The following is a 27,511-nucleotide window of genomic DNA, read 5'->3' as shown; positions in this document are numbered from 1 at the left end:
AAAGGGTTTTCTAATGCGGCCGATATAATAGTGACAATTACATTGTTGTCAGAACTTCCGTTTTTCTGTAAATCTGATAAATTTGCTTATTTCAAATGGAACACCCTGTATATTTTTGTGTTTTGAAATCCTTAAAAAATGCTGATTATTTTTCGTGTTATATTCCCTATATCTAAATGCCATAATTTCGTAGCTATTTAGCTACATTAACTTAAAACAAAATTTAAACAAATTAAAAAAATCAATTTTTTCAACCCGGGTACATTATTTTAGGTTCTTTTGATCATTGGAAACAAAAAGGTCTTGTGTAATTTTTCTCTAAAGTTAATAGATTTCGAGTTAAAAACAATTTAAACCTAAAAAAGACGAAAAATGTTTCATACTTACCTCTTTCTTCCATTCAAGAATTGTATTTTACATGTTACATACCTCCTTCATCCACTAGAATATGTCTTATTAAGCTACTTAGAGGTACAGTATAATTGTAATATGATAGTGAAGTTACATACCACCTTCATTCACTAAGAAACTCAAAATTTTAGAAAATGTTACATACCCCTTCTTCCACCTAGGTCTTCAATTCTTCTGGCTTATTTGATTATATGTTTTTTAGAAAAGTAAAAGGCAGATATCGAGCACAGTTATTTATTAAATCTGGTCCAAGTATACTTTTGTTCTCAGAGCATCATCAGTGGCATTAAAAAAAAATAGAAAAGAGGTAGAAAAACTTCGACAAAAACTCGAAGCTGATTCATCAGATCTGACTCGTCAGATATGAAGATATCGCGGAATGTAGTAGACATTTGCTTAAAAATTAATTATAAAACTAACATACATATAACTCAATTTTTAAGCAAATGTCTACAACATTCCGAGATGTCTTCCTAGCTGACGAGTCAGATATGATGAATCAGCTTCGAGTTTTTGTCAAAGTTTTTCTAACTTTTTTCTATCCCTACAATTGCGTTTTTTGGCTTATTTCAGATTCCCCTAATGATGAGGTGTGAGAGAAATTATACTTGTACAAGATTTAATAAAATACAGTGCTCGATATCTACCTTTTATTTTAATAGATAAAAATTTATTGAATAGGTAATTTAGTATGTTAACAAATATTATAAAAACAAAGGGTGTCCGATCTAATTTTGTTCTGACTGTAATTAATTAATGATTAAAAATGAATTTTTGTAATTTAAAAAAAAATTCGACCCGGACAAATATATCAGCTTTCTTGGATTCTTGTAAACAAAAAAGTTCTTTTGTAATTTTTCTCTTAAGTTGATCGTTTTCGAGTTATAAGCAATTTAAAACTGAAAAAAAGAACGAAAGATGATTTTTAATTTCAAGGGCGAAAACCCCAAGTATAATAAGAAATTTTTTTTTGTAATCATCAAGTACCTACCTAAATTCAAATTCAAACCTTCTATCAGGCCCGATAAAATACATTTTTTTTTTTGTTAATGAGGAAGTTTTTTATGGTAAGACGGGCGGTAGGGCTGCATAAACAACTAAAAAACAATGTTTAAAAATAAAATACTCCAAAATACTTATCAAGAACTAATAAAATAAGGTTTGAACTTGAATTTAGGTACTTCGTAATTTCAAAAATGATATGTTTTACTTATGTTTTTGAGCCTTGAAAATCGTCATCTTTCGTTCTTTTTTCAGTTTTAAATTGTTTATAACTCAAAAACGATCAACTTAGAGAAAATTACACAAAACTTTTTTGTTTAGAATGATCAAATCTAAAATAATATCTGCCCGGGCCGAATTTTTTTTTATTTATAAAAAAGTAATTTTCTAATTTTTAAATAATTATAGTCAGAAAAAATTATACCATGCACTAGTTTTTTATAATTGTGAAAATACTAAATTACATATCAAATAATTGTTATCCATTAAACAGATCTATGAAGGTTTATATCGTATATTAGACTATAAAAAATTGTTGTTCTAGATGTTTGGAAAAATTGAAAGCAATAATGTGGAATCGTCGTCGTCAATAACCAGGAATAATAATTTTGGTTCCTTTTTCCAAGCAGTATTGGTGCTGTTCAGATCTGCCACTGGCAAGTACATTTTTAATATTTAAATTTTCAAACTAATACGCTAATCACAAAAAGTATCGCAAATGTCCAAAATAAATATTCTATTTTAACAACGTTTTGTTAACTGTTGGTTTTTTCGGCCAAAACACGCTTCAGCTTGAAATGTTATGGGTTTGTAGACACTTAAAGGATATGATAGACGAGTATTATAACAGTCTGCTAAAAACTACAAATTATTTTTAAATGTTTTATCTGTTTCAAAAATTACGCGATACTTTTTGTGATTAGTGTATGTATATCCTAGAAATAATTATGAATGTACAAATATTTTATCATATTTTTTACTTATTGTTTCATTGTTGATAGTGTGGAGTCATAGTAGTATGATTCAATGTAATATGATTCGTTCATAGTATTTCATTGTCTGATTTAACCGCATATTTAATTTATTTAATTACGATTAAATTTCATATTTAATTACAATCGATATTACGCATGAAAAGTACCAAAGGTTCAATCAAAAATTAAGTTGTTCTGAAGCTATTTCCTTGTGGCATTTTTATGATTAACTATTTAGATGGGAAATAAGCCACAATTAAATTGAAAAAATTAATTTTATTTATAATAAAATTATTTTTTCAATTTAATTGTGGCTTATTTCCCATCTAAATAGTTAATCATAAAAATTACGTTAAAGAAAATATAATTTCAAAGATAAAAATCATTTAATTATTAATAGGTAAATAATTAATTCTCTAAAATTTTAGTTAAAATAATTTTGTTGAGAAATCCCAGATTTTCCAAAGAAAACTTTCGTCGAAGGAAATCGGAAAAATTAATATATCTGTGCAAAATTAAATTACGGTGAATTTTTATTTAGGCGTTTTTGGTTCAAAATTAAAATCTTCTGAGTTACAGAGTAATAATTGAAGAAAAGAAGATTTGTTAATAAACAAAATAGCACACTTTCTGCGGACTTTGCATACCGATACTACTAATACGTACACACAATCTTCGATTCACACAAGATTCGATTTTAGGAATAAAATAATTGCTGAGCAATTCTTCTCAAAAATGATTTTTTTTGATAACTTGCCCAGACTAGTATCTGATTTCGTTTGTTTCTGATTTTCATATTGTATGAGGACTTCCCCCTCCCCCCTATGAGGAATATATACGAGTATGTAGTAAGGGGCAAAATTGTGGAATGAACTAATTTTTTCAAAAATGGGAGATTTTGAAGACAACTCCCGAAACAGGTTAATTATAATTATAATTAACATATTCAGCCATACGGCTCACACTCCGTCTAAGGGGAAAATTGTCCCATCAAAAGGATTGAGCTCTGGTGGGATTCTTTCCATGTTGTCGAGCCCTAGGTGACTTGGTATGCAGGTGTATCTCCCATAAATTTTCGTACACTTCTGGCTGTCGCGAGTAGTACGAGCTTTTTTGTGTTTTCGAGGAGGTTCTTCGGAATGACTCCAGTAGTAAACATAATAATCGGTATTGTCTGGGCATTCTTCATTGCCTTCGTATTTGAATTTCCAGATATCTGTACTTGGCGATCTTTTCAGTAAATTTACTACGTAGATCATTGTTGTTAGGTATCGCCACATCAATTAGTGTTGATTGTCTTGTTAATTTATTAACTAGTACGAGATCTGGTCTATTATGTGCCACTGTTTGATCTGTGAGTACAGTGCGGTCCCAGTACCTAGAGCTTGTAGTTGTCATTCTCAAGCATACTCTCAGGGACGTATTGATAATATGGGAGATGGTCCGTTTGCAGAATTCCCAGCTTGATAGCCATCTCTTGATGAAGACTCAATCCTACTGAGTCATGCCGTTCCTTGTATTAAGTTGCAGCAAATGACTGGCAGCCCCCTGTAAGATGTTGGATGGTTTCTTGGGCTTGACATCAATATCGGCATTTGTCGTTTTGGACCTGATGGAAATTACTGAGTCGATGATAAGTTGTTCTTTGAAACCCATGGAACCCTTAGCGAATCCTTTCTGTTGAGGCTCTATGATATTGTTCAGAGCACAGTGTTGGTACATACGTCGGGCTACACAGGATGTGACCAATTTATTCAAAGTTGGAAAACAAGCAATTGGGCAGTATTTACCTGTATCTTGGGTTGTTATTTTGATCCTTCGGTAATAAATAAGTGGTTCCATCTGTTTGGAATGATGGTATTTCCTGCGGATTAGAAATAAAATGATGAATTAGTGTTTATAAGCATTCATGAACACTCCAAAACTTCTTAAGCCAAAAGTTTTGAACTCCGTCTGCTCCAGGACTCCATTTCCAGTTATGGTGGGTTACCCTCTTTGATGATATTTGAGACTTCTTCAGTGTTGAAGGGTTCGTAGAGAGTAGTGATGTAGTGTTGGCAGTTTTGTGTTGTATCTTCTATCTATCCAGCATTGCTGTTAAGAGCAGCTGGTGTGGAAAGTTGATTTCACAAAAATCTCATGGATTTATTTTTGGTTTGGGTAAGACTTATCGACCTTTTCTACGGTTGAATTGAGTTTTCGAGAGAACGTATTCTCAGAATTCTCAAAAGCGCATTGTCGCATTTTGGTTGTAACTGACTTTGTACCTCCTTAGTCGTCCTGAATAAATGGAGAGCTTTTGTTTTAATGTATAAGGACACTGTTGGGCTGTGTTGTTTTCTGGATTATATCTTGAGCATCTTGCGGTACTCAGCATTATTTATTCAGCTTTCTTAATGACTTTTCTACTTGTTACACCTCTTATATATTCTGTGACTTGACCAATATCCCTACGCAGTAATTCAATTTTTCCGAGATGTCTTTTTTCCCAGGGTGCAATTCTGTTACCAGTCCTTCCGTTATTAGTACCCCGTCGTGTTCTGATCTTAACGCCCATTGCATTAGCAATTGCTGTTACTGCACAGTAGATTAGCATATTATGCAAATGTTCTAACGTGTAAGCTTCTACTGCATAATTGGGTAGGACTTCAGTGTTCACAATTTGTAACAACCCACCTAGTTTCTTACAAGAGTTAATTCGTGGTAGCGGTGGTCTGCTAAGTGAGTTTGTTCCATTAAACTCTTGTACGGCACGAGCCATTTCGTTTTCGATATTATCACGCAGCTCGTTATTTTCCTGCTGTGTACCATCAGGTTGTGTTTCTGGTATGGGAAGCTCAGGAATCTGCTCATCACGGATTTCAATAGGGACTTGATATAAGTTATAATTATAAATAATAAGTATAAAATATGTTAATATTTATATTACTGAATAAACAATTGAATAATCTTCCAAATGAGCTAGCACATGACCGCTATTCGCATTTAAAAAATTGTAGATTACGTTGTATATTAAAAAATTAGCCAAAAAGGCTTACTAGAATATTTTACTATCTTATTGTATTTTAGAGAAATCAAATAATCATTTATATACAGGTTAAGTTATGTACTGTTTTTTTTAATTACTTCTGTGGAAGTGGGTAACCAACCAAAAAGTAGAAAGACATATTCCAAAGCTTGCTATATTTACGTTTTTTATGGCTCATTAAAATGGAAGGAAACTAAGATTTCACTATCATTACAGAGGTTACTTTTTATTATAGGTGAAGCATGGCAAGAAATAATGATGGATTGTGCAGATACCCCTGCAGCCAAATGTCATAGCAATCTGAAGAAGGCTGTAGCAACTTGCGGATCTGTTGTAGCGTACCCTTTCTTTATTTCATTTTATGTACTTTGTTCATTTCTGGTAAGTAGACAAGAAGTAAAATTATACAAATATTTATTCCTTATACACTTTTTCAAGAAATTAACGCACCACCTTAAAAATTGGTTATTTTTAATGTCTCGAATTTTCTAAACCTGTTGTCACATTTAAGTGATTTTTTTAACATGTTATAGCCTTATTCATTAACAATATCGTTGTCATAAAACTGTTGCTAGATAGGTAAATTGTCATTGTATACCCATGTAACAATCAAGCTGTGATTTTTTTCTCAAAGTTCGCATGACCATGTGGAATATTCTAGCATTTATAAAATACTGAAATTAACACCCACCTATAGCCTCATGTGTTTTTAACATTCTGTTTTTTTTTATTCATTCGCTTATGTTGAATAATAAAATAGTTAGGTACTTTAACAACTAGCCCTATTTTTCGTCAATACAGGGTGTTTTTAAAAAAGTATGGCAAACTTTAAGGGACAATTCCGAATAATAAAATAATGACAGTTTGCTTAATAGACGTATGTCCGCAAATACTTCGTTTCCGAGATAGGGGGTGTTGACATTTTTCTTACAAACTGACGATTTATTTATTCCTCTAAACCGGTTAAGATATGCAAATGAAATTTTGTGGGTTTTAAGGGGTAACTATTGTACATTTTTTGTCATACAATTAAGTATTTTATGTTCACCATTGGCGCACATAAGGGTCATATTACCCGTATGCGCGCCAATGGTGAATATTAAATTCCTAATTGTACATAAAAAAAATGCGCAATAACTACCTCTTAAAAACCACCAAATTTCATTTGCATATCTTTACAGGTTTTAGATCGACAAATAAATCGTCTGTAAGAAAAAATTTAACACCCCCTATCTCAGAAACAAAGCATTTGCAGACATATGTTTATAAAGAAAACTGTCATTATTTTTCATGCAGAATTACCCCTTAAAATTTGCCATACTTAATTAAAAATGCCCTGTATTAACAAATAATAAGCTAGTTGTTAAAGTATATAACTTTTTTTATTATCCAACATAAGCGAATGAATCAAAAAACAGAATGTTAAGAAAACATGAGGCTGTAGTTGGGTTTTAATTTCAGTATTTTATAAATGCTAGATTATTCCACAGGATGTTGCGAACTTTGAGAAAAAAAACACAGTTTTATTCGTACACCCGGTATTCAATAAAAATGTACTTGTTTAGCAACAATATTACTACAGCAATATTGTTAAAGAAAAAGGCTATAACATGTTAAAAAAATCACTTAAATCGGACAACAGGTTTAGGAGATACGAGACATCAAAAATGACCCATTTTTGGGGTGCCCGTTTTCTCTGACGCGCAGCGTAGAAAATTTCTCTTAATGTCATACTAATTATGTAATTTTTATTTGTATTTTGCAGATTATCAATCTGTTTGTAGCTGTTATTATGGATAATTTTGATTACTTAACACGTGATTGGTCTATTCTTGGACCGCACCACTTAGATGAATTCATAAGGCTGTGGAGCGAATACGATCCAGACGCTAAGGGCAGGATAAAACATTTAGACGTCGTAACTCTTCTTAGAAAAATTTCTCCTCCCCTTGGATTTGGTAAACTGTGTCCGCATCGCGTAGCATGTAAACGTTTAGTTTCCATGAATATGCCTCTAAACAGTGATGGTACGGTGTTGTTTAACGCTACGCTATTTGCCGTGGTCCGAACATCCCTGCGTATCAAAACCGATGGACCCAACATTGATGATTGCAATGCAGAGCTTCGAGCTGTGATCAAAAAAATCTGGAAGAGGACGAGTCCAAAGTTGTTGGATCAAGTTGTGCCTCCACCTGGAGTGGACGACGAAGTCACCGTGGGTAAATTCTACGCGACTTTCCTCATTCAGGATTACTTCAGGCGGTTCAAGAAGAGAAAAGAGCAGGAGATGAGGGACGGAGATAAAGATATTCAGAATACCGTTACACTTCAAGCTGGGTTGCGTACGTTACATGAGGCTGGTCCAGAACTGAAACGCGCCATCTCAGGCAATCTAGATGAATTAATTGATGACAATCCCGAACCAATGCATCGTGTAAGTATTTATTTAAAGTACGCCAGCTTTCTATCATCTTAAAAATGGGTCAATTTTGATCTCTCAAATTTCCAAAACCTGTTGTCCGATTTTAGTGATTTTTTTAATATGTTATAAGTAGCCTTATTCTTTAACAATATCGCTGTAATAATATTGTTGCTAGAGAGGTAAATTGTCATTATATACCGGGTAGACCAATCAAACTGTGATTTTTTCTCAAAGTTAGCGTGACCTGTAAAATATTCTAGCATTTATAAAATACTGATATTAAAACGCAACTATAGCCTCATATTTTCTTAACATGCTGTTTTTTGATTCATTCGCTTATGGTGGATAATAAAAGAGTTAGGTACTTTAACAACTAGCCTTGTTTTTCGTCAATACAGGGTGTTTTTAAATGAGTATATCAAACTTTAAGGAGTAATTCTGCATGAAAAAGTATGAAAGTTTGCTTTATAAATGTATGTCCGCAAATGCTTCGTTTCCGAGATAGGGGGTGTAGAAATTTTTCTTACAAACTGACAATTTATTTATTGCCCTAAAACCAGTTAAGATATGCAAATGAAATTTGGTGGGTTTTGAGAGGTAGTTATTTAGCCTTTTTTGATATATAATTATGAATTTAATATTTACCATGGGCTCGCATACGGGTAATATGACCCGTATGTGCGCCAACGATGAACATAAAATTCTTAAAATTGTATATCAAAAAACGAAAAATAACTACCTCTTAAAGCTCACCAATTATTATCGCCTTTGCGACATATAAAGCCCTAAGTCATGTTAGGAAAAGTTATCAAATTAACTTTCTCATAATTACGGACTCTTTAAATTCTTTAGAAATCATCTCTAAAATCTATTCTCCCCACCCTGTGGCCAAACTCATAAGACAAGAATTGCACAATCTAAATCACAAAAATGTTGCTTTCCTGTGGGTTCTATCTCATATTGGAATTGCTGGAAATGAACTGGCAGATAAACATGCTCGAGAAGCCTTAAAGGACGCAACTATAGAGATCTATCCAACAACTCCAGCGTCAGATCTCAAATCATATTTCCACAGCAAAATAGTTGATATATGGAATAGCAAATGGCATGAAAACCAGAAGCAGTTATTTGAGATAAAACCAACATTTCAACGATGGTCTGATAATTCCACAAATCGATGTTCCCAAGTGATCATCTCGCGATTGCGGCTTGGTCATAGCCGCCTCACGCATGGTCATCTAATGACACGAGATCCTCAACAGGAGTGTTATGCTTGTGAGACCCCTCTGACAATAAAACACCTTCTAGTGGAGTGCCCGTTACACAGTGCGGAAAGAGTTCAATTCGGAATCCCGGACGATTTGAAAATTTAAAAGCAATAAACTGTTTATATAAAATTTAATTGTAGTATTCTATAGTTATTATTATTGTTAACAAAACTATCATTTTCGCTAATAGCCGTACAGGCTGATGCGAGTTTGTAAATAAAAAAAAGCAATACAAAAACAACTTAATCTTAAATTTAACTAATAACTGCTATACATTTATATTATGTACAAATTTGACCCATTCCTTCTTATTTCTAGCCAGCGTCCTTGCTTCTATCCACGTTGTTCCCCTATTCTCGATTATGTTGCCTAGTGTTCTATCCCAGGTTTGTCGTGGTCTACCTTTCTTCTTTCTTCTTTGCGTTTTTGCCTGCCAAATTTCTTTCACCGGTTTTGTTTGATCCATTCTCTGAAGATGACCCCACCAACTGAGTTGCCTTCTCTCTATAAATTCTAACGATGACTCGATTTCCAGATCTTCTCTTATTTGAGTGTTTCGTAGTCTATCGTTTTTGGTAACTCCTCGAACTCGTCTAAGATATTTCATTTCTACTGCCTGTATTTTACTCTTTTGTCGTTCTGTTAGTACCCATGACTCGCAACCAAAGGTTAATACAGGTCTATATATTGACTTGAACACATTAATTTTTGTTTTTCGTATTATTTCTTTTTTATTTATGAATTTATTGCTCATTTCATGGTATATGTTCATTGTTTTTTGAATTCTTTTATTAATTTCTGTTTCCTGTCTTCCGTTGTCTTTTAATTCTACTTCTAAGTATTAGAATGTTCGTGCTTGTTCTATATTTACTTCTTCTACTTTTATGTTTATCTTTTCTTCTTCTTCTTTTTAACCCATAACCATAACTTTTGTTTTATTTTTATTAAGTGTCATTCCATATTTTTTCAGTATTTCATTCCATATTTCTATGTTTCTTTGTAGTTGTTTCTCATTTTCGGCCAATATGACGACGTCATCGGCGAATGCTCCTTCTGAAATGTCTACTTTTCAAACTGCATTAAATATTTTTAATAATAGCTCTGTTGCATTTTGTCCCATTTTTTTTTATCATTTCACTGGTTATTCTGTCATACCCTGGTGCTTTTCCGTTTTCTGCAATAGCTTCTTGCAGTTTATTTATGGTTATAGGGTCTACATTATCTACTTCTATTCTTTGGTTCTCTACATTGTTTTCTTCTTGATAGCAGTGAGTTTGTAGCATCTCTTGGAAATATTCTCTCCATCTGTTCATTATTTCATTTTCTTCTGTAAGAATTTCGCCAGTTTTATTCTTTATATTTTTTATTTCTTGATTTTTTTCTTTTCTCATTGATTTTAATACTCCATAGAACAGTTTTTGGTTCTCTTTACTGTTTTTCCATATGTTCTCCAAATTCTGTCCATTTGTCCTTCTTTGCCTTTGTAACCAGTTCTTTTACTAGTCTCCTGTGTGTTTTATATTCTTCATATTTTTCTGGTGTTTTGTTTTGTAAGTACATTTTCCAAGCATGTTTCTTTCTTTTAATTTGTTGTTTTATTTCTTTATTTTACCATGCAGTTTGCTTTCTTTTATTGCTCTTTTTACTTTTTCCGCATACTTCTGTCGCTGTATTTAGTATTATCTCTTTGAAGTAGTTCCATAATTGTTCAGCGTTTTGACCCTCTCTGTTTTCTTTAGTATTTTCTAGTTTTTGATTTATGATCATCTGGTACGTCTCAGAATTCTCTGTATTTCTCAACTTATATGACCTAATAGTTTCATATTCTTTCTTCATTTCTTGCATTTTGTGAGTGTTGTTATTATCTGATATATTTTGTTTTATTTTCATTATTACTAAATAGTGGTCACTCCCTATTTCTGGACCCTTCTAACTTTTGTGTCTATTGCGTTTTTCTTGTTATTTCATGTTTAATAACAAGTTTTATATTTCAGTTTTTGTAATACTAAACATATTGTTTATAGAGAAATCATTCACTCTTCGGAAGTGTATGGTCTTCAATGAGACGAGGTCATACTTTCAATAGAGCGAAATCTCTGAAGTTAAATTCAACCCAAATCAAAATTACACCGGCTTCCAGCGTCGACTATCTTCCATACAATTCTATTAAGAATGCCGTCACAGAAGGGATGAATCACATTACTTCCATGACGAAAAACGTTCAAAACCGTGTTAGCGCTAGTTCCTTGAACAATCAGGATAACTATAAGGATGAAGAAATTCCTCTGAGGTCTCTTAGTAATCTGCATAATGGAGATGAGAAGAATAACTACACGGTCATCGAGTAAGTGCTCTTTTTTTTAAATATAATTATTATTATTTACTTTTAGTTGGACATTTTCTCATCATTTATTATTATGAAGTATAATTTATAGAATCGTGGTTTAAATTGTGGCCTCTGTACAAAAATCTAGTTTAATACTCTATTTCAAACATAAGGAAGCAATCAAAATATCCATTTTTGTTAATATTTTTTTGGGAAAATAATAAAAAATGAATATAAAACTAGAATAGGATAATAGGAGAAAAAAGTGCAAGTAAAACTCAACGTTTTAAAAATCCTTTTTCAAGGATTTTTCCTATTTTTCCTTTAGGAAAAGCTTTAAGAATAAAACCGGAAAATACGAAACCAGTAATGAAAAAAAGCAACAAAAACGGGTGTAATTTTTTTGACTACTTACAATTCTTCATTTAATTTTGTATGAAATCTTACTGTTAAGCGTAATGATTAATAACTGGAAGCTAAAAGAAGATTAAAGTAAACATAAAAATATTAAAAATGTGAATCCATATACACTTATATAAATAGTTTGAGTTAAACTGGCTGATACTTTGCACAGTAGCTTTTAGAGCTTCACGATACGATACAATATCGATACTTTTTAAGTATTGAGTATTGTATTGGTTATGCCAATGAAGTATCGTATCGAGTATCGATATCGGCAATACTTTCTTATAAAAATATCTTATTGATATTGATTTCGATACGAGATCGATACAATACTCGATAAAATATCGACATAAAAAGAATAATTAATTATACATCTAGTCCAGGGTAATAAGGTTTTTTCCATGACACTTGAACAGCCAGGGTACTGAAGCGTTATTTTGACAGGTAATACCTATAAGAGCAAATTGTAACTATTTCCTGCGTAGGATCTGGCGGCCATTTTTATTTATAAACAATTAAGTGTCAAGAAATGACATTTTTCACTTTTTTTTCAAATCAATGGAAAACAGGGAAACTTATGGTTTTTTTAGTACAAATATCTTCGAGATTATGGAAAAGGCTTTAAAATGACGTATTACAAAGTTTGATATACCTACTCATTTTGTTGTTAATATAATTGCGAAAAAAGGTCGGAATTGCAAAAAAATATTTTCGCAATAACTGTTGTAAAAATTAGTATACAGCTCTGAAATTTTTGTCAAATAAGGGTTTTTTGGTGCTTAATATGTGATAAAAATTTCAAAGCGATTCATTCAATTGTTTAAACTGTATTCAAATTGTTTATCCCAGAGAGCATTTTTTTGCAATAACATAAGTCAGAAAATATGATGTTAGAACCATTCAACAGGTGTCAAATGAAAGGGCATGAGCTATATTTTCAACTTGGTTTAAAAAAGTGAATAAAAAATGCATTTATTAGTAATAAATAATTGTGCAAAAGTATCGTAAAGCTTTCCTTATAAACTTTTTATTTTGTTATATAAGAAATTATATATATTTATTACAATTTTTTATCAATTATGATATAAATAACATTACTTGGTAATTGTACACTTAAAACAGGGTAAAAAAGTTAATTTTTTTGGAAAAAGTTTATAAAAAAAAATTGACGATACTTTTTCATAATTATTTATTACTAATAAATGCATTTTTTATCTACTTTTTTAAACCATGTTGAAAATGTAGCTCATGCTCTTTCATTGACACCTGTGGAATGGTCCTAACGTCATTTTTTTCTGACTTATGTTATTGCAAAAAAAATGTTCTCTGGGATAAACAATTTGAATAAAATTTAAACAATTGATCGAATCGCTTTGAAATTTTTATCACATATTAAGCACCAAAGAACCCTCATTAATTTGACAAAAATTTTAAAGCTGTACACTAATTTTTACATCAGTTATTGCGAAAATAATTATATTTTGCAATTCCGACCTTTTTCGCATTTACATTAACAATAAATGGGTATATCAAACTTTGCAATACGTCATTTTAAAGCTCTTTCCATAGTCTCGAAGATATTTGTACTAAAAAAATCATAAGTTTTACTGCTTTCCGTTGATTTGAAAAAAAAAAGGGGGAAAAGGCCATTTTTTGACAGTTAATTGTTTATAAATAAAAATGGCCGCCAGATCCTACGCAGGAAATAGTTACAATTTGTTCATATGTGTATTACTTGTCGAAAAAACGCTTCAGTACCCTGGCTGCTGAAGTGTCACGAACAGGGTATATTTTTGTCTTATTACCCTGGCCTAATCTGAGCTGTGTAGGCTCTTTATGCCCACTTTTGCATGCTTGGCAAATGGGCATTATTCTAAAAATATTACAAATATTTCTTATAACTTATAGATTCTTATAAAAATTGAATATGTCTGAATGCTTCTTTGAAACGACTAATACTTACTAATTCTGTATCTATTGTTTAAAAACTACTTTTGAAAAGATAGGGAAATCCCTGAGATTCGGAATAAATCGCAATTCATTATTTTTGTTGAAAATTATTTTTGCGTCATCATCATTGACTTCCATAATATTGTCACAAATGCCACATGATACAAACAGTGTAATCATAACAGTCATTTAGTCACTCTCAAGAGCTTCAATTTCAAGCACTAAAGTGTAAAATATTATAACAGCTGATGCTTGGGTTGCAGATCACTTATCTAAATGCCTATTCCACGAAATATAATTAAACAACTGTGGCGTTTAATATTTTTTTTTCTCGACATCGATATTTTCAACAATATCGAGGCAAGCGTATCGACAATACAAGAGTATTGTATTGATTTTAGATAATGAGTATCGTATCGACATTAATATTGCTAAGGTGTGTATTGTATCGGTATCGTATTGATTTTCGATACGATATCAATACAATATCGATATTTTTATCGAATATCGTGAAATTCTAGTAGCTTTGGTCATGCTGATAGAAAATTCTCAGTGCCCCAAGACCTAGAAATCAATTTTTTCTGAGTTACAGGACTTCAAAATGTCCGATTTTTAAGCCATTTGAATAATACATATTTCTTAATAATATACAGGAATAAGTGAGACAAACTTTAGAGTAAGATCCTGAAATTGAAATTTTTCTTACAAACTGACGATTTATTTATTGTCCTGAAACCGGTTGCGATATGTAAAATGAAATTTGGTAGGTAGGTTTTGAGAGGTAGTTATTGCACATTTTGACATTAACTAAAATTTCATCACTGCAAAGTTTTGTCTCTACAAAGTTTCATCAAATTGAACTGAAACCAATTTTACATAAGAAAAGTGCCAGGATCTTTTTTTACAATGTAAAATAAATATGTTTAAAACAAAATAACTGATCGGTGATTAGCGTGAGGGCACTTGTAAATTGACTCCTGCATTCACTTTGATAACTCCTTTAATCGTCAGAAACAAACAATAATAATTATTACGAAGTATAGTCTACAAATTCCTATACAGTGTGGAAGGCACTTATGGAATAAAATTATTTCTGCTCTTGTTTCAAAAAATCATAAAAAATGCTGAGACCCGTCGATTTTTAAATAAAAATGTGCAGTTTCTAAACACAAATTTAAATTTACAGGGTGATTCATGCAAGTCCAGCAGAGTCCATAAGCTTTAATGGAGCACCCTGTATATTTTTATATTTTTAAAAGCTGCTTTACCACCTGATTTCAACGAACTATATCATGTAGGGTGTATTATGAATAATACAGGGTGAAATTTTGAAATTTTAAAGTATGGAAACCACTTATGGAATAAAATTGCTTGTGTCCTTATTTTAGAAAATTATAAAAAAATTCTGGGACGCGTCTACTTTTAAATTCAAAAGGACGGTTTACAAACATAAATTTAAATATACAGGGTGGTTCACGCAAGTACAGCATAGTCCATGATCTTTAGTTTTAATGGATCACCCTGTATATTTTTATTTTCTTAGAAGTTACTTTACAACCTCATCTCAAAAAAGTGTATTATGCAGGGTCCATTATGAATAATACATGGTGAAATTTTGAAAATATTTATAAATTTCGTCAGACCTTAAATACAAAACCAAATAGATTTATACTTTTAGTTTAGAAAGTGTATGTCTTATTTAGCTAATTTAGAAATATTACGAATATTTAAAGTATGATAAATTATTCATTTCAAAAGTTTATATAGGTTTTTAATGTCTTGACGAAAATTATACATAATTTTAAAATTTCACCTTGTATTATTCATAATAGGTCCTACATAATACACTTTTTTGATGTGACGTTGTTTAGCACATTCTAAAAATATACAGGGTGTTTCATTAAAATTAAAGATCATGGACTATGCTAGACTTGCGTGAGTCACCCTGTATATTTAAATGTATGTTTAAACAGTGTATATTTGAACTTAAAAGTTGATATATCTTAACGTTTTTTATAATTTTTTAAAATAAGGACACAAACAATTTTATTCCATAAGTAGTTTCCACACACTATAATTTCAAAATTTCACCCTGCATTATTCATAATATACCATGCATGATGTAGTTAGATGAAATCAGGTTGTTAAGCAGCTTTTAAAAATATAAAAATATATAGGGTGTTCCATTAAAAATAAAGCTTATGGACTATGTTAGACTTGCGTGAATCACCCTGTACAATCAAATTTAGGTTTAAAAAGCGTATATTTATATTTAAAAATGGACGGTTTTAATGGGCGTTTTTTAAAATTGTTTAAAACAAGGACAGAAATAATTTTATTCCATAAGTGCCTTCCACCCTATATAGTAATGAGTGAGTAAGGTTCATGAGACTAAAGGTAAATAATCTAACAACGTAGCTTTACAAAACAATAGATAGTAAACAAAACCAATGTTTTTACGATTTTGTAAGCATTCCTTGAAATAGAGCATTAAAACAGTATTTTGTATACCTACTAGGGCAATGACATAATACCGTTTATTAATTAATGAACTTAGTAGTTTCTACTAATATCTCAAAAAGTCGCATTATTATCTCAGAATAGAATTAGAGTATATTTGTTACAGGGCAACAGACATATACGAATAGTACGTAGAAACAACCGTTAATTTTTTGTTCCTTTCGATCTAAACGTAGTAAAATTGGGGACAAAAATGTTAAGAAATACTTTTCCAAGAAATGTACACACACCCAAACTTATATGGAATCCTCTGATATTTCTTACTATTTCGTGCGAATTTAAAAAAACGAACACACGAAGTCAAACAATATTTATTTTAAAGCAATTTAATAACAAATACGTAACAATTAAATAAAACAATAAAGTATTCAACAAACAAATTGAAAGTAGTTGTTTTAAAGTCAATAGCATACAAAATGTAAAACGAATAATGTTTAAATTGTTTTTATCTCTATTTTTTTTGTATTTTGTGGTAGTCAGTGTTATCACCTCTAGTCTTTATGCAAGCTTCAGTCTGCGTGGGCACGCTCCTAATCAAATTATCAACATTTTGTTGTGGTAGGTTGCTCCATCTTTTAAGAGCAGCTAGTACTACCCGTGCGGTATTTTGTGGATTATCCCGTCGAGCTCTAATTTTTCTTTTAAGCATATTCCACAAATACTCTATAGGATTAAGCTCGGGTGAGCAAGCAGGCCACTCCAAACAAAGGATACCTTCGGCTGCAATGATGTCTTTAGTCACTCTAATGCTATGTGGAGCTCCATTATCATGCAAGAAAATTAAATTTTCTCCTGTTGCACCTCTCCAGAGCCTGACTACAGGTTATCAACATACGTGTGAGCAGTTAAAGTTGATTGGATGAAAATTAAAGGAGTTTTTTTACGGATCACAATTCCTCTCCAGAACATTACACTTCCCCTTGTATATTTGTGAACAGATCTGACAGTTTTCGTTCTTGCTTGCCTTCGTCGACCTCTAAGTACACGATATCGTGGGTCATCTGATTATACACAAATCGTGACTTTTTTTGAAAATAGCACATTTTGTCAATTCCCAATGTTCCAGTTATGGTGGTGAAGACACCAATTTAGGCGATCAATCTTGTGCTGTGTGGGGAACCCATAACTGTCTCCTGCTGTATACTTCTTGGTACGAACTCTTCTTCTTATCGTTTCAACTGAAACAGTTACACCTGTAGCTTCCAAAAGCTGCCTTTGGAGCTCCAAGTGAGAAATGGTTGGGTGTCTTCCAGCTGATTGGACAATTAAACGATCGTGGAGAGCCGTTATTACTTTTGGCGACTTTCCCTTGCTTTATTTTTGAGCTTTCCTAGTTCCTGTTACCTAGCATAGGTTTTAGACAGAACGCCCTGTATTACGCCTAACTCTACAGCTATGTCCCTCTGAGAATATTACTTTCTCCACAAGACCAATAATCTTTCCTCGTTGTAAGCTCTATAACCCAACATTAGGCCTATTTTCGTTTTTGAACGCAAAAGTTAGTTTATTTATTTCCGTTCAATTTGCAACTCAAGCAAATAACCTACGAGTATACCGTACCGAGCTGTACTATCTGATTGCCTTATATATTTGTTTATTTTCAATAAAAACCTTTATTCTTCGCAACAATAACAAGTTTTTTTTAATGAAATAAATATTACTTTGAAATACATGGTGATTCCATATAAGTTTGGGTGTGTGTATTTATTTGGGATATATTAGCTACACTACAAAAAATTAGAAGATACGAACCATGTTAAGGATATAAAATATATATAAAAGCTAGAGTTATTTCCAGACGAAACATTATTTTGATGTAAGGAATCAGTATATTCTGGTGTACTCAGTTCTTTTACGTTTCTGTATTTTCTACCACTTTACTCTACCCTTTAACTGTCTTTTAGTTTTTTTTTACCATTACCCTTTTTTAACTTCCATCAGGATAGTTTCATCAGTAAATCATTTAGTGAATTTATAAGTTAGTGCAACATGCCTTGGAGGCTTAAAACCTTCAATGTCGTTTCTCTATTTTGTCTTTCTTGAGCCAGCGTTTGATCTAATGCGGTCTACTGAACAATGTCGATTATTTGACGATATAGATGGAATAAAAACTAAGGAAACATACTAGAAATGTTGACCAAGAGAGAAGCAGTAAAACCACTCAAAGTTAACATATAATACCATACTTTTATTCTTCTTCTTCTAATGGCGCCACAACCCTTTGTGAGTCTTGGCCTGCTTAACAATGTTCTTTCATTCTGCCCTGTCGGATACTTTCCTTTGCCACTGCCTGATGTTCATGGTTTTAAGATCTTCCCCTACTTCCTCCACTTTTACAGCTCGATTATCTTGCATTCTTTCTAAGTGCCCAATCCAGTTAAGTTTTGGTGACTTTATCATATTTTTATTACTATGATTATATTCTCAGTAGTCATGCTTTCCTATATCCAGTTTGTATTGGTATGTTTCAGTCTTGTTTAATTTCTCTGATACTATTATTCTTATTAGTTTTCGTGTGTTGTCCTGTAGATGTTCAACTTAATGTTGTCTTATTTTTTTGATATGGCATTAAAAGTAGCACCATCTATCTAAGAGACTCATTAATATTCAGCTCAGCGGGGTTCGAGGTGTGAAATGCCATAAACAAGGGATCTACTTGCTTTATGAAATGATCCCTTGTTTATGTAGTTCCACACATTGAACAGTAGCATCCGTTGAGCTGAATATTAATGAATGGCTTAGATAGCTAGTACAGGGTTACTTTCATATATCTTACGAATGACAGGTGACAAAAGTCACTAGCTATTAAAACTTTGAAAAAGTCTGTTTTTCTAATAAAAATTATTATTCTACTGTAAATGTTCTGAATTTTTGATTTAAGTAGGCCACATTATCGCACAAAGGAATGGAATATAAAATATACATATATAGTTTAGCTCTCCAAGCCTAGAAGACCCATGGTTTGGTTTACTATTTTTTTTCCATTCTTCCTGCTTGCTGATGTATTTTTCCAATTTGTGATTTTAAGTTCTTCTGTGTCTCTTTTAATATCCCTATTCCTTCCGTTAGTATTCTTTTGGGAAGTCTCGTGTTTGGCATCCTTTGGATGTCCCAACCATCTCAGTCTTTGTGATTTTATGATCCCGACTGTATTTCATTCTCCATACATCCTCTACAGTTATACATTTGGTCTTTTTATTCACATTTTGTTCCATATCTTTCCTCCAAATTTTTTCCTGAGGACGTTTCTTTCCCACACTTTCAGCATGACTGGCTCGGATTTGGTCAACGTCCATGTTTCACTAGCATATTATGCTATACGTCTTATCACTGTCTTATATATTCTTATCTTAACAAAGGTGTTTAGAGCAAAGATACAACGATTACCAGCCATAATTCTTGATTGGATTTCTCCTTTTGTATTTAGTCTCCTAGAGAATATCGCTCATACATAGATATTGGAATCTTTCTACTTCTTCGAATTAATATATTTTTCCTTCTTATTGTCAGGTATTATCCTTGTATGTATTCTCATTCTGTCCATTCCGTATATTTAGTCGTTTCTTCGTTTATGTATATCCGTTTCTTTCTCGCTATCGCCTTTTAGTCTTTTTAATATTTCTTTTAATTCTTATTTACTTCTGGCTATCAGTACTATGTCATCAGCGAATGACAATCATTGGTGTTTTCACTGATATACAAGTCCTGTCCTGTCAATTTCGGCTTCTCGGATGACAATCTCAATAACAATGATGACAGTGGGTCACCTTGTGACGACCACTACCGATATAAGGTAGGTGGCGACAACCTAGCAAGTCACATCCACGCGCTCATCAAAGACGTCTGGCAAGAAGAGAAAATACCCGACGACTGGAAGAAAAGTATACTATGCCCGATCTATAAAAAAGGAGACAAACTCCAGTGCAAAAACTACCGTGGAATCACTCTACTATGTACAGCATATAAAGTCCTCACGTATATTATAAACTAGCGGCTCCAACCATTAGCAGAAAATATTATTGGAGAGTATCAGACGGGCATCCGACGGGGAAGATCGACACTGGATCAAATATTTACAGTCAAACAGATCTTGAGCAAAGCATGGGAACACGATGTTGATGTTCACAACGTGTTTGTAGACTTCAAACAGGCATACGACTCAGTCAAAAGGGACAAACTATAATATATATTGGCTGAATTGGCAATACCACACAAGCTAATAAGACTTATTAAAGCCACAATGGATGAAACTCAGGCATGTGTACGAATACAAAACCACCGGACAGACTTTTTCAACATTTCGCAAGGACTAAAGCAGGGAGATGGGCTGGCCCCAACATTGTTTAACCTGGTACTGGAGTATGCGGTTAAGCAAATGCAAACTGGACGAGGAAATCTTCTGACCAACCGAACGGTTGAACTGGCCACTTATGGTGATGATATTAATATTATGATTAGAACATCAACAAGAGCACAGGAAACATATGCAGAGTTAAAAACATAAACAAAAATGCTAGGTCTGGAAATTAACACAGAAAAAACAAAAATAATGACTCAGACGAGAAGAAATATAGTCCCAGAAAACATTATACATGAAGATGGCATTGAAACAGTTCAAAGGTTTTCATACCTGGAAGTAGAAATATATGCCGACGGATCAGAAGATGAAGAAATACGGAAGAGAATAACGCAGGCAAACAGAGCTTATTTTGCCCTCTCCCATATATTTCGGTCTAAAAGTGTCCACCGAAATACAAAGATGAGAATCTATAAAACCTTAATTCGACCAATATCATGCTATGGCAGTGAAGCCTGGATCCTGAAAGAAACATCCAAAAACAAACTCGACACATTCGAAAGGAAAGTACTGAGAAGAATACTAGGACCTGTGAGGGAAAATGAAATCTTCAGAAGTCGATACAACAACGAGCTTTATCAACTTTATAAGGAAACGCCCCTGTCAGACTTCATTAGAATACAAAGATTGCAATGGGCCGGACATGTGATAAGAATGGGAGAGTATAGGCTACCAAAACGAGCACTGAATGCTAGAATGCAAGGAAAGAGACCGGTTGGGAAGCCACGAAAGCGCTGGGAAGACACAGTAAACAGCGACGCACAAGCCCTTTTTGGAGTCCGTGTATGGAGAAGAGCAGCCACAGACAGGCAAGGGTGGAGGCAAAAAATAAAGGAGGCCAAGGTTCAATTTGGGCTATAGTGCCGTAGAAGAAGATGGGTCACCTTGTCGCACCCCTCCACTGACATTAAACGTATCTGTTTCCTTTCCATTTATTTTAACCCTATTCTCTGTTGCTTTGAGTGTCACTTTTATTAAGTTTATTATTTTTTCACTAATTCCAATTTCTCATAGTGTCTTGTATATGTCTTTTTGTTTTACCCTGTTGAAAGCTTGTTTAAAGTCGATGAATAGGGCACCTGTAGATTTCCCGTATTCATAGCTTTCCGCTTGTATTTCACGCAGCAGGAGAATTTGATTCACTATGCTGCGTCCTCTTCGTGGAATATAAAATAACCTAAATGTTAAAAAAATATTAACTAATTTAAGTCCAAATATTAACTTCGACACGGAATCGCTTCGGAATTGAGTGATTTTTTCCGTGGTGGTGCAACCCCTGCAGACCAAACATTTTACCACGTTATTTTCTGTACAAATAGAATCAAACAACAAGTAATGAATTGACGTTGCGTTTTTCCGCTGTTCAGCTTGTTTTAAATTGTCAATAGACCAGGGCGCATCTGTAAAAATATTAGTACATTTGGACGTTGAGAGGTGACTCAAATTTTTTTCCAGAAATTGCTTTAAAATAACTCAAATAATAATATTTGAGTTATCCTCCCTTTCAAAAAGGTCCGGAACATTGTTTAAATAATCAAAATGTCAAAAAATTAAGGACAAATTCGATTTTTTTCTTGGTTTTTTAATTATAACATTAAAAGTATTAATTTGCGAGAAAAGTTGTACTAACATAAAAGTTGAATAATTAAATTTCCTACAATATAGAATTGGTTAAAAATTTAAAAAATAGTCACCCTTGTTGCAAAATAGCAATAATTGTGAAAAAAACATACAAAAACAAGTATTCGCATTTTACGTTTTTGAACCATTTATTCTCCACTTAGGACCTTCATGTTTCACCCTGAAAAACTTTATTATATAGTAAAACAATACTGTAAATTTCATTAAGATCGGTTTAATAGATTTTGCAAAATAAATTTTGCAATCCAGCTTTCGTAAAAAAAATTCATTTTTCCATAATGTTACAGGACTAAAAATTAAGCACATAGCAAGTTGAAAATTTTTTTGCTTATAGAAGTGTACTGTACCTTTCATTTGCAATTTTGCAAAATTAAAATAGATTAACTACCACGGTGTCAGGAATTTTTTTAAATAAACATTAATTATTGGTGCTACGCGCAGGACAGCGGATAGTTTGCTCTGATTGGGCATTCCAATGAGCTTTGATAATACTTGATACCTTTTAATTTCTATTACATTTCGATATAAATAAATAAATTTGTTTATTGCAAAATAAAAACACATACTCTATCTTTTGAAATAACACTTTTATTAGCAAAAACTTTCTTTGTTCATATATTTTAACTTAAATAATAAAAGTTTATTATTTTTAAACATATGCAATTGTTTAAATAATATTTCATAAACAATAATAAAATTAGTTTGATTTTTGTGGAATTAAAATATTAAAATACAACAAAATATAGAGTAAGAAAATAATATATTAGATAAAGCTTGGAAGAAATTTTGGTGGAAATCAACTTGTGTGAATCGAACACCGCTGTCCTGCGCGTAGCACCAAAAATTATTGTTTATTTCAAAAATTTTCTGACGCCGTGGTAATTAATCGATTTTAATTTTGAAAATTGCAAATGAAAGGTACAGTACACTTTTATATGCAAAAAAAAATATCAACTTGCTATCTGCTTTATATTCAGTCCTGTAACATTTTGAAAAAATGAATTTTTTTTGCGAAAGCTGAATTGCAAAATTTATTTTGCAAAATCGATTGAACCGATCTTAATGAAATTTACAGTATTATTTCACTGTATCATAAGGTTTTTCTGGGTGAAACATGAAGGTCCTAAGTGTAGCATTAATGGTTGAAAAACGTAAAATGCGAATACTTGTTTTTGTATGTTTTTTTCGCAATTATTGCTATTTTGAAACAAGGGTGACTATTTTTTAAATTTTTAAATAATTCTATATTATAGGAAATTTAATTACGCAACTTTTATGTTAGTACAACTTTTCTCGGAAATGAATACTTTTAAAGTTATAATAAAAAAAAACAAGAGAAAAATCGAATTTTTCCTTCAATTTTTGACATTTTGATTATTTAAACAATGTTCCGGACCTTTTTGAGAGGGAGGATAACTCAAATATTATTATTTGATTTATTTTTAAGCAATTTCTGCAAAAAAATTTGAGTCACCTCTCAACGTCCATCTCAAAACAGATGGGCCCTGGACTATAAACTTTTGTTTAAAATGTAGAAATGGAAGTTTAACTTTATACCATCTCATTCAGTGATTATTAGCCGAAGCCAAAAACAAAATTACACTATATTACAGTATACCTCTCTTGTTAATTTTTGATTTTCGGAACAGTACTGGCATTCCTATTGTTTTTATGTGTAAATTACCAAAGTTTCTTTTATTAGTCTTGTCATTACTATATGTTGCATTCATGTTAGTTATATATGCTGCATTATAAAAACATTTGTGTTATATGTTGCATTTTATAGAACATCCATGTTGTATCCATGATATAGTATGTCGCATTACTGTTATATTACAATTGATGTTTTGGTAATTTTATATTATCTGCTTTCTATTTTTTTTTTCTTTGGTATTGTTACTACTATTCCCATCTTTCATTTCTCTGAGGTAGCATAGAATAACTTAGGTACCTATATTAAGTTAAATCACTGCTAGGCGAAAAAGAATTAAAACTGAAAAAAAAATATAGAAAAAATACAGTGCATTTGATATAGAAAAATACAGTTGATTTTGCAATACAAAATCAGTCTCCAGTTACCAGACATAGTTGTACAGTCGGCAACGTTGCAAGTATATCTAACTTAACTACATATTACGCTAACAAGATCCTTTGGGTTGAAGATAACCTCACTTACTAATAAGTAACCGCTTGGGTTTATTTATAAACACCAACTGCAAATTGTTTTACACTACGATTCGCGATTTTCGGGATATTAGTAGGAGAAAAAGAGCTTTACTTTTGACAGCTTGCTTACATCGTTGTCAAGTTATTTATACGCGTATATGTGTACCTATATCTGTGTTGGGCATTGCGCGTTGGTTGGTATAGTTTAAGCATTATGCTGCTTTGTTCGTTGCTTCATGTATTGGCTGTATTCCATAGGTACATACCTAATTTTCATCACTTATTTTATCTTTAACTTTGAATCTTTAGTTTGTTCATTTTTCATGTTATAGTGACTTAGGAGAGGGAATATTGAGGACAAATTAAAGAAGACTCAAACTCTGAAGTTGATATGTCTTCCCTAATATTGATGACATAGAGTTATTCGTCTCTACAGTCGAAAAGAAAGTTGAGGTCAGTTCAACCTTGTCCTCGTTTTTTTTTCCTATTTTCAACATGTGTTTTTAGTGACTTCTTTTTCTTCTCTACGACTTCCTTAGTTTTGTCCCTTTTTACCGCTTTTGGATAGGGAGAAATAGTATCAGGTGGTACAGAAGGTGACTGTGATGACCTTGATGATCTGTTCCATTAACGTGCATTCCGTCGATTACCCAATTTTCTGGTATTTTCAAATGGTTTTTGATAGTATACACATACATTATTTTTCTCTTAGCTTACGGAGTTAAACCCTAACCCTAAAGCATCCCATAAGAACTCTTCTATTAACTTCTCCGTTTTCTTGTTGAACACTTAAGAATTTCTGAAGTTGAACTGGAATTCAATGTTCTCGATTCATCTTTTTTCATATTTTTTATATTGTGTTTCTCTGAGCTCTGACGCTGACTCATTTTATTTTCCACTACATCGATTGGAGTTTTGCTCATGTCTTCATTTCACGAAAGGTTGAAGCTAATTCATCAACGGTGTTAACAAAGTAGTCCAATGATGAGACTTATCGTAGTCATAGAGTATCTGGATGTACTATAATTTGCAAGGCCGTAATTTGCGCCATTTTAGACTTTCTTGCCCTAGAAGGACGGGCCAATCATTATTAATTTTTGGACAAAAATGACGTTGCAAATTTGTTTATAACGTTATCCAATAATAAGAATATTATAATGTATACTTACATAAATATTAAAAAAAAATGTCCCTTCTAGATGTTGCATTTTTTTGGCCATCAGTATATTATTACATTAAATGTATAAAAATTACCAAAATCTCGTAGAAAATATATACACAGAACTGGAAGTAACACTAATTACAGAATTTATATGACTAATGGCATCAAAAAAAATAGACTCTAGTTCTAGTTATCGAAACAAATCTACCTAGCATAATAAATTCTTCAAATATATCTTTTAAACGAAAAACTGAAAACTGTGAGCTACATTGCTTACAATTATTAAACGATTTGAAATTATGGCGGAAAATTATAATAAATAAACCTTTATTTTTATGTTTCTACCTTATTGGCCGGGATACACGAGGCTAGTTTTTCAAGCTAGGATAGCAAGCTAGATATCCCGGTATCGTAGCCTGAGTTACTGTCATGGCTTGGCGCATGTTAGAACGGTTTACATGTGGCTAGGAAATTTTCAGCCAGTAGCTAGTACTATTGCGAGATCAATAGAGCAACAAATCCACTCCAAATGGTAAATATTTCTAAAAGAAACAATGTTCGAGTGAACAGATACTTTGGAAACTGTGTCAAATTGCATTGGACGAATTAACAGAAGATTTATCGAAAAAATGCGTTTTGACAACGCTGAATCAAGAATACACTTATCCTTGCAATACATTTGTACAAAATTTAAATTAATCTCGGCACTTAATTTTGGCATATTAGTTTTAGAGGCACGGGGTTATCTGTTTGAAAAACTAAAACAGGTTGACAATACGCACTTGCAGTTCGAAAACACTAGCTTTGACGGACTGACGAGGGTGGTACACAAGCCAGGATAGTAAAACCGGTAGAGGGGGAAGCAAGTAGCTTAACAAAATAGAACTCCATGCTATTAAACTATCCTAGCTTAAGACACTGGCTTACTGTCTTTCTCACTAGCTTACTAGCCTAAAAACTAAGCTAGTTCTGTATACATGAAGCTAGTAATACTAGCGTGCTAGTTTAAAAGCGCTAGCTTGCTATCCTAGCTTGAAAAACTAGCCTCGTGTATCCCGGCCATATAACTCATTTTACAGTTTAAATGCATAATATACTTCTCCAAGAAATTAACGCACCCCCTTAAAAATTGCTTATTTTTAATGTATTGAATTTCCTAAACTTGTACGATTTAAGTGATTTTTTTAACATATTATAGCCTTATTATTTAACAATATCGCTGTAAAAATATTGTTGCTAGACTGGTAAATTGTCATTGTATACCGGGTGTACCAATCAAACTGTGATTTTTATTTCAAAGTTCGCGTCACCCTGTGGAATATTCTAGCATTTATAAAATACTGAAATTAAAATCCAGCTATAGCCTCATGTTTTTTTAACATTCTTTTTTTGAATCATTCACTTATGTTGGATAATAAAAAAGTTAGGTGCTTTAACAACTAGCCTTGTTTTTCATCAATACGTATGGAAAACGTCATCTATAGTTTTTAAATAAGTATGGCAAACCTTAAGGGGTAATTCTGCATAAAATAAATACGTCGTTTTCTTTATTAACGTATGTCCGCAAATGCTTCGTTTCCGAGATAGGGGTTGTTGAAATTTTTCTTACAAATTGACGATTTATTTATTGCTCTAAAACCGGTTGAGATATGCAAATGTAAATTTGGTGAGTTTTAAGACGTAGTTATTGTGCATTTTTTGAGATACAATTAAGAATTTTATATTGATCAGTGGCGCACATAAGAGTCATATTACCCGTATGCGTGCCAATGGTGAATATTAAATTCGTAATTGTTTATAAATAATTGCGCAATAACTACCTCTTAAAACCCACCAACTTTCATTTGCATATCTCAACCGGTTTTAGAACAATAAATAA

General features: G+C 32.3%; 1 protein-coding gene across 13 annotated transcripts in view; it reads left to right on the top strand.

Moving 5' to 3' along the window:
* Positions 1-27,511, top strand: part of LOC114325428 (muscle calcium channel subunit alpha-1) — a 759,065-nt gene that overhangs the window by 668,062 nt on the left and 63,492 nt on the right. For all 13 annotated transcript variants that reach the window (XM_050663510.1, XM_050663508.1, XM_050663509.1 and 10 more), the window contains 4 exons: positions 1,958-2,069; positions 5,651-5,796; positions 7,181-7,849; positions 11,130-11,449. In XM_050663510.1, the coding sequence (XP_050519467.1) occupies positions 1,958-2,069; positions 5,651-5,796; positions 7,181-7,849; positions 11,130-11,449 (1,247 nt within the window). The remainder of the gene's footprint in view (positions 1-1,957; positions 2,070-5,650; positions 5,797-7,180; positions 7,850-11,129; positions 11,450-27,511) is intronic.

The sequence above is a fragment of the Diabrotica virgifera genome, chromosome 10 (genome assembly GCF_917563875.1).
Source record: "Diabrotica virgifera virgifera chromosome 10, PGI_DIABVI_V3a".
Classification (NCBI taxonomy): domain Eukaryota; kingdom Metazoa; phylum Arthropoda; class Insecta; order Coleoptera; family Chrysomelidae; genus Diabrotica; species Diabrotica virgifera.
The sequence above is the reverse complement of the archived record's forward strand: the minus strand, read 5'-3'. Positions and strand labels throughout refer to the sequence as shown.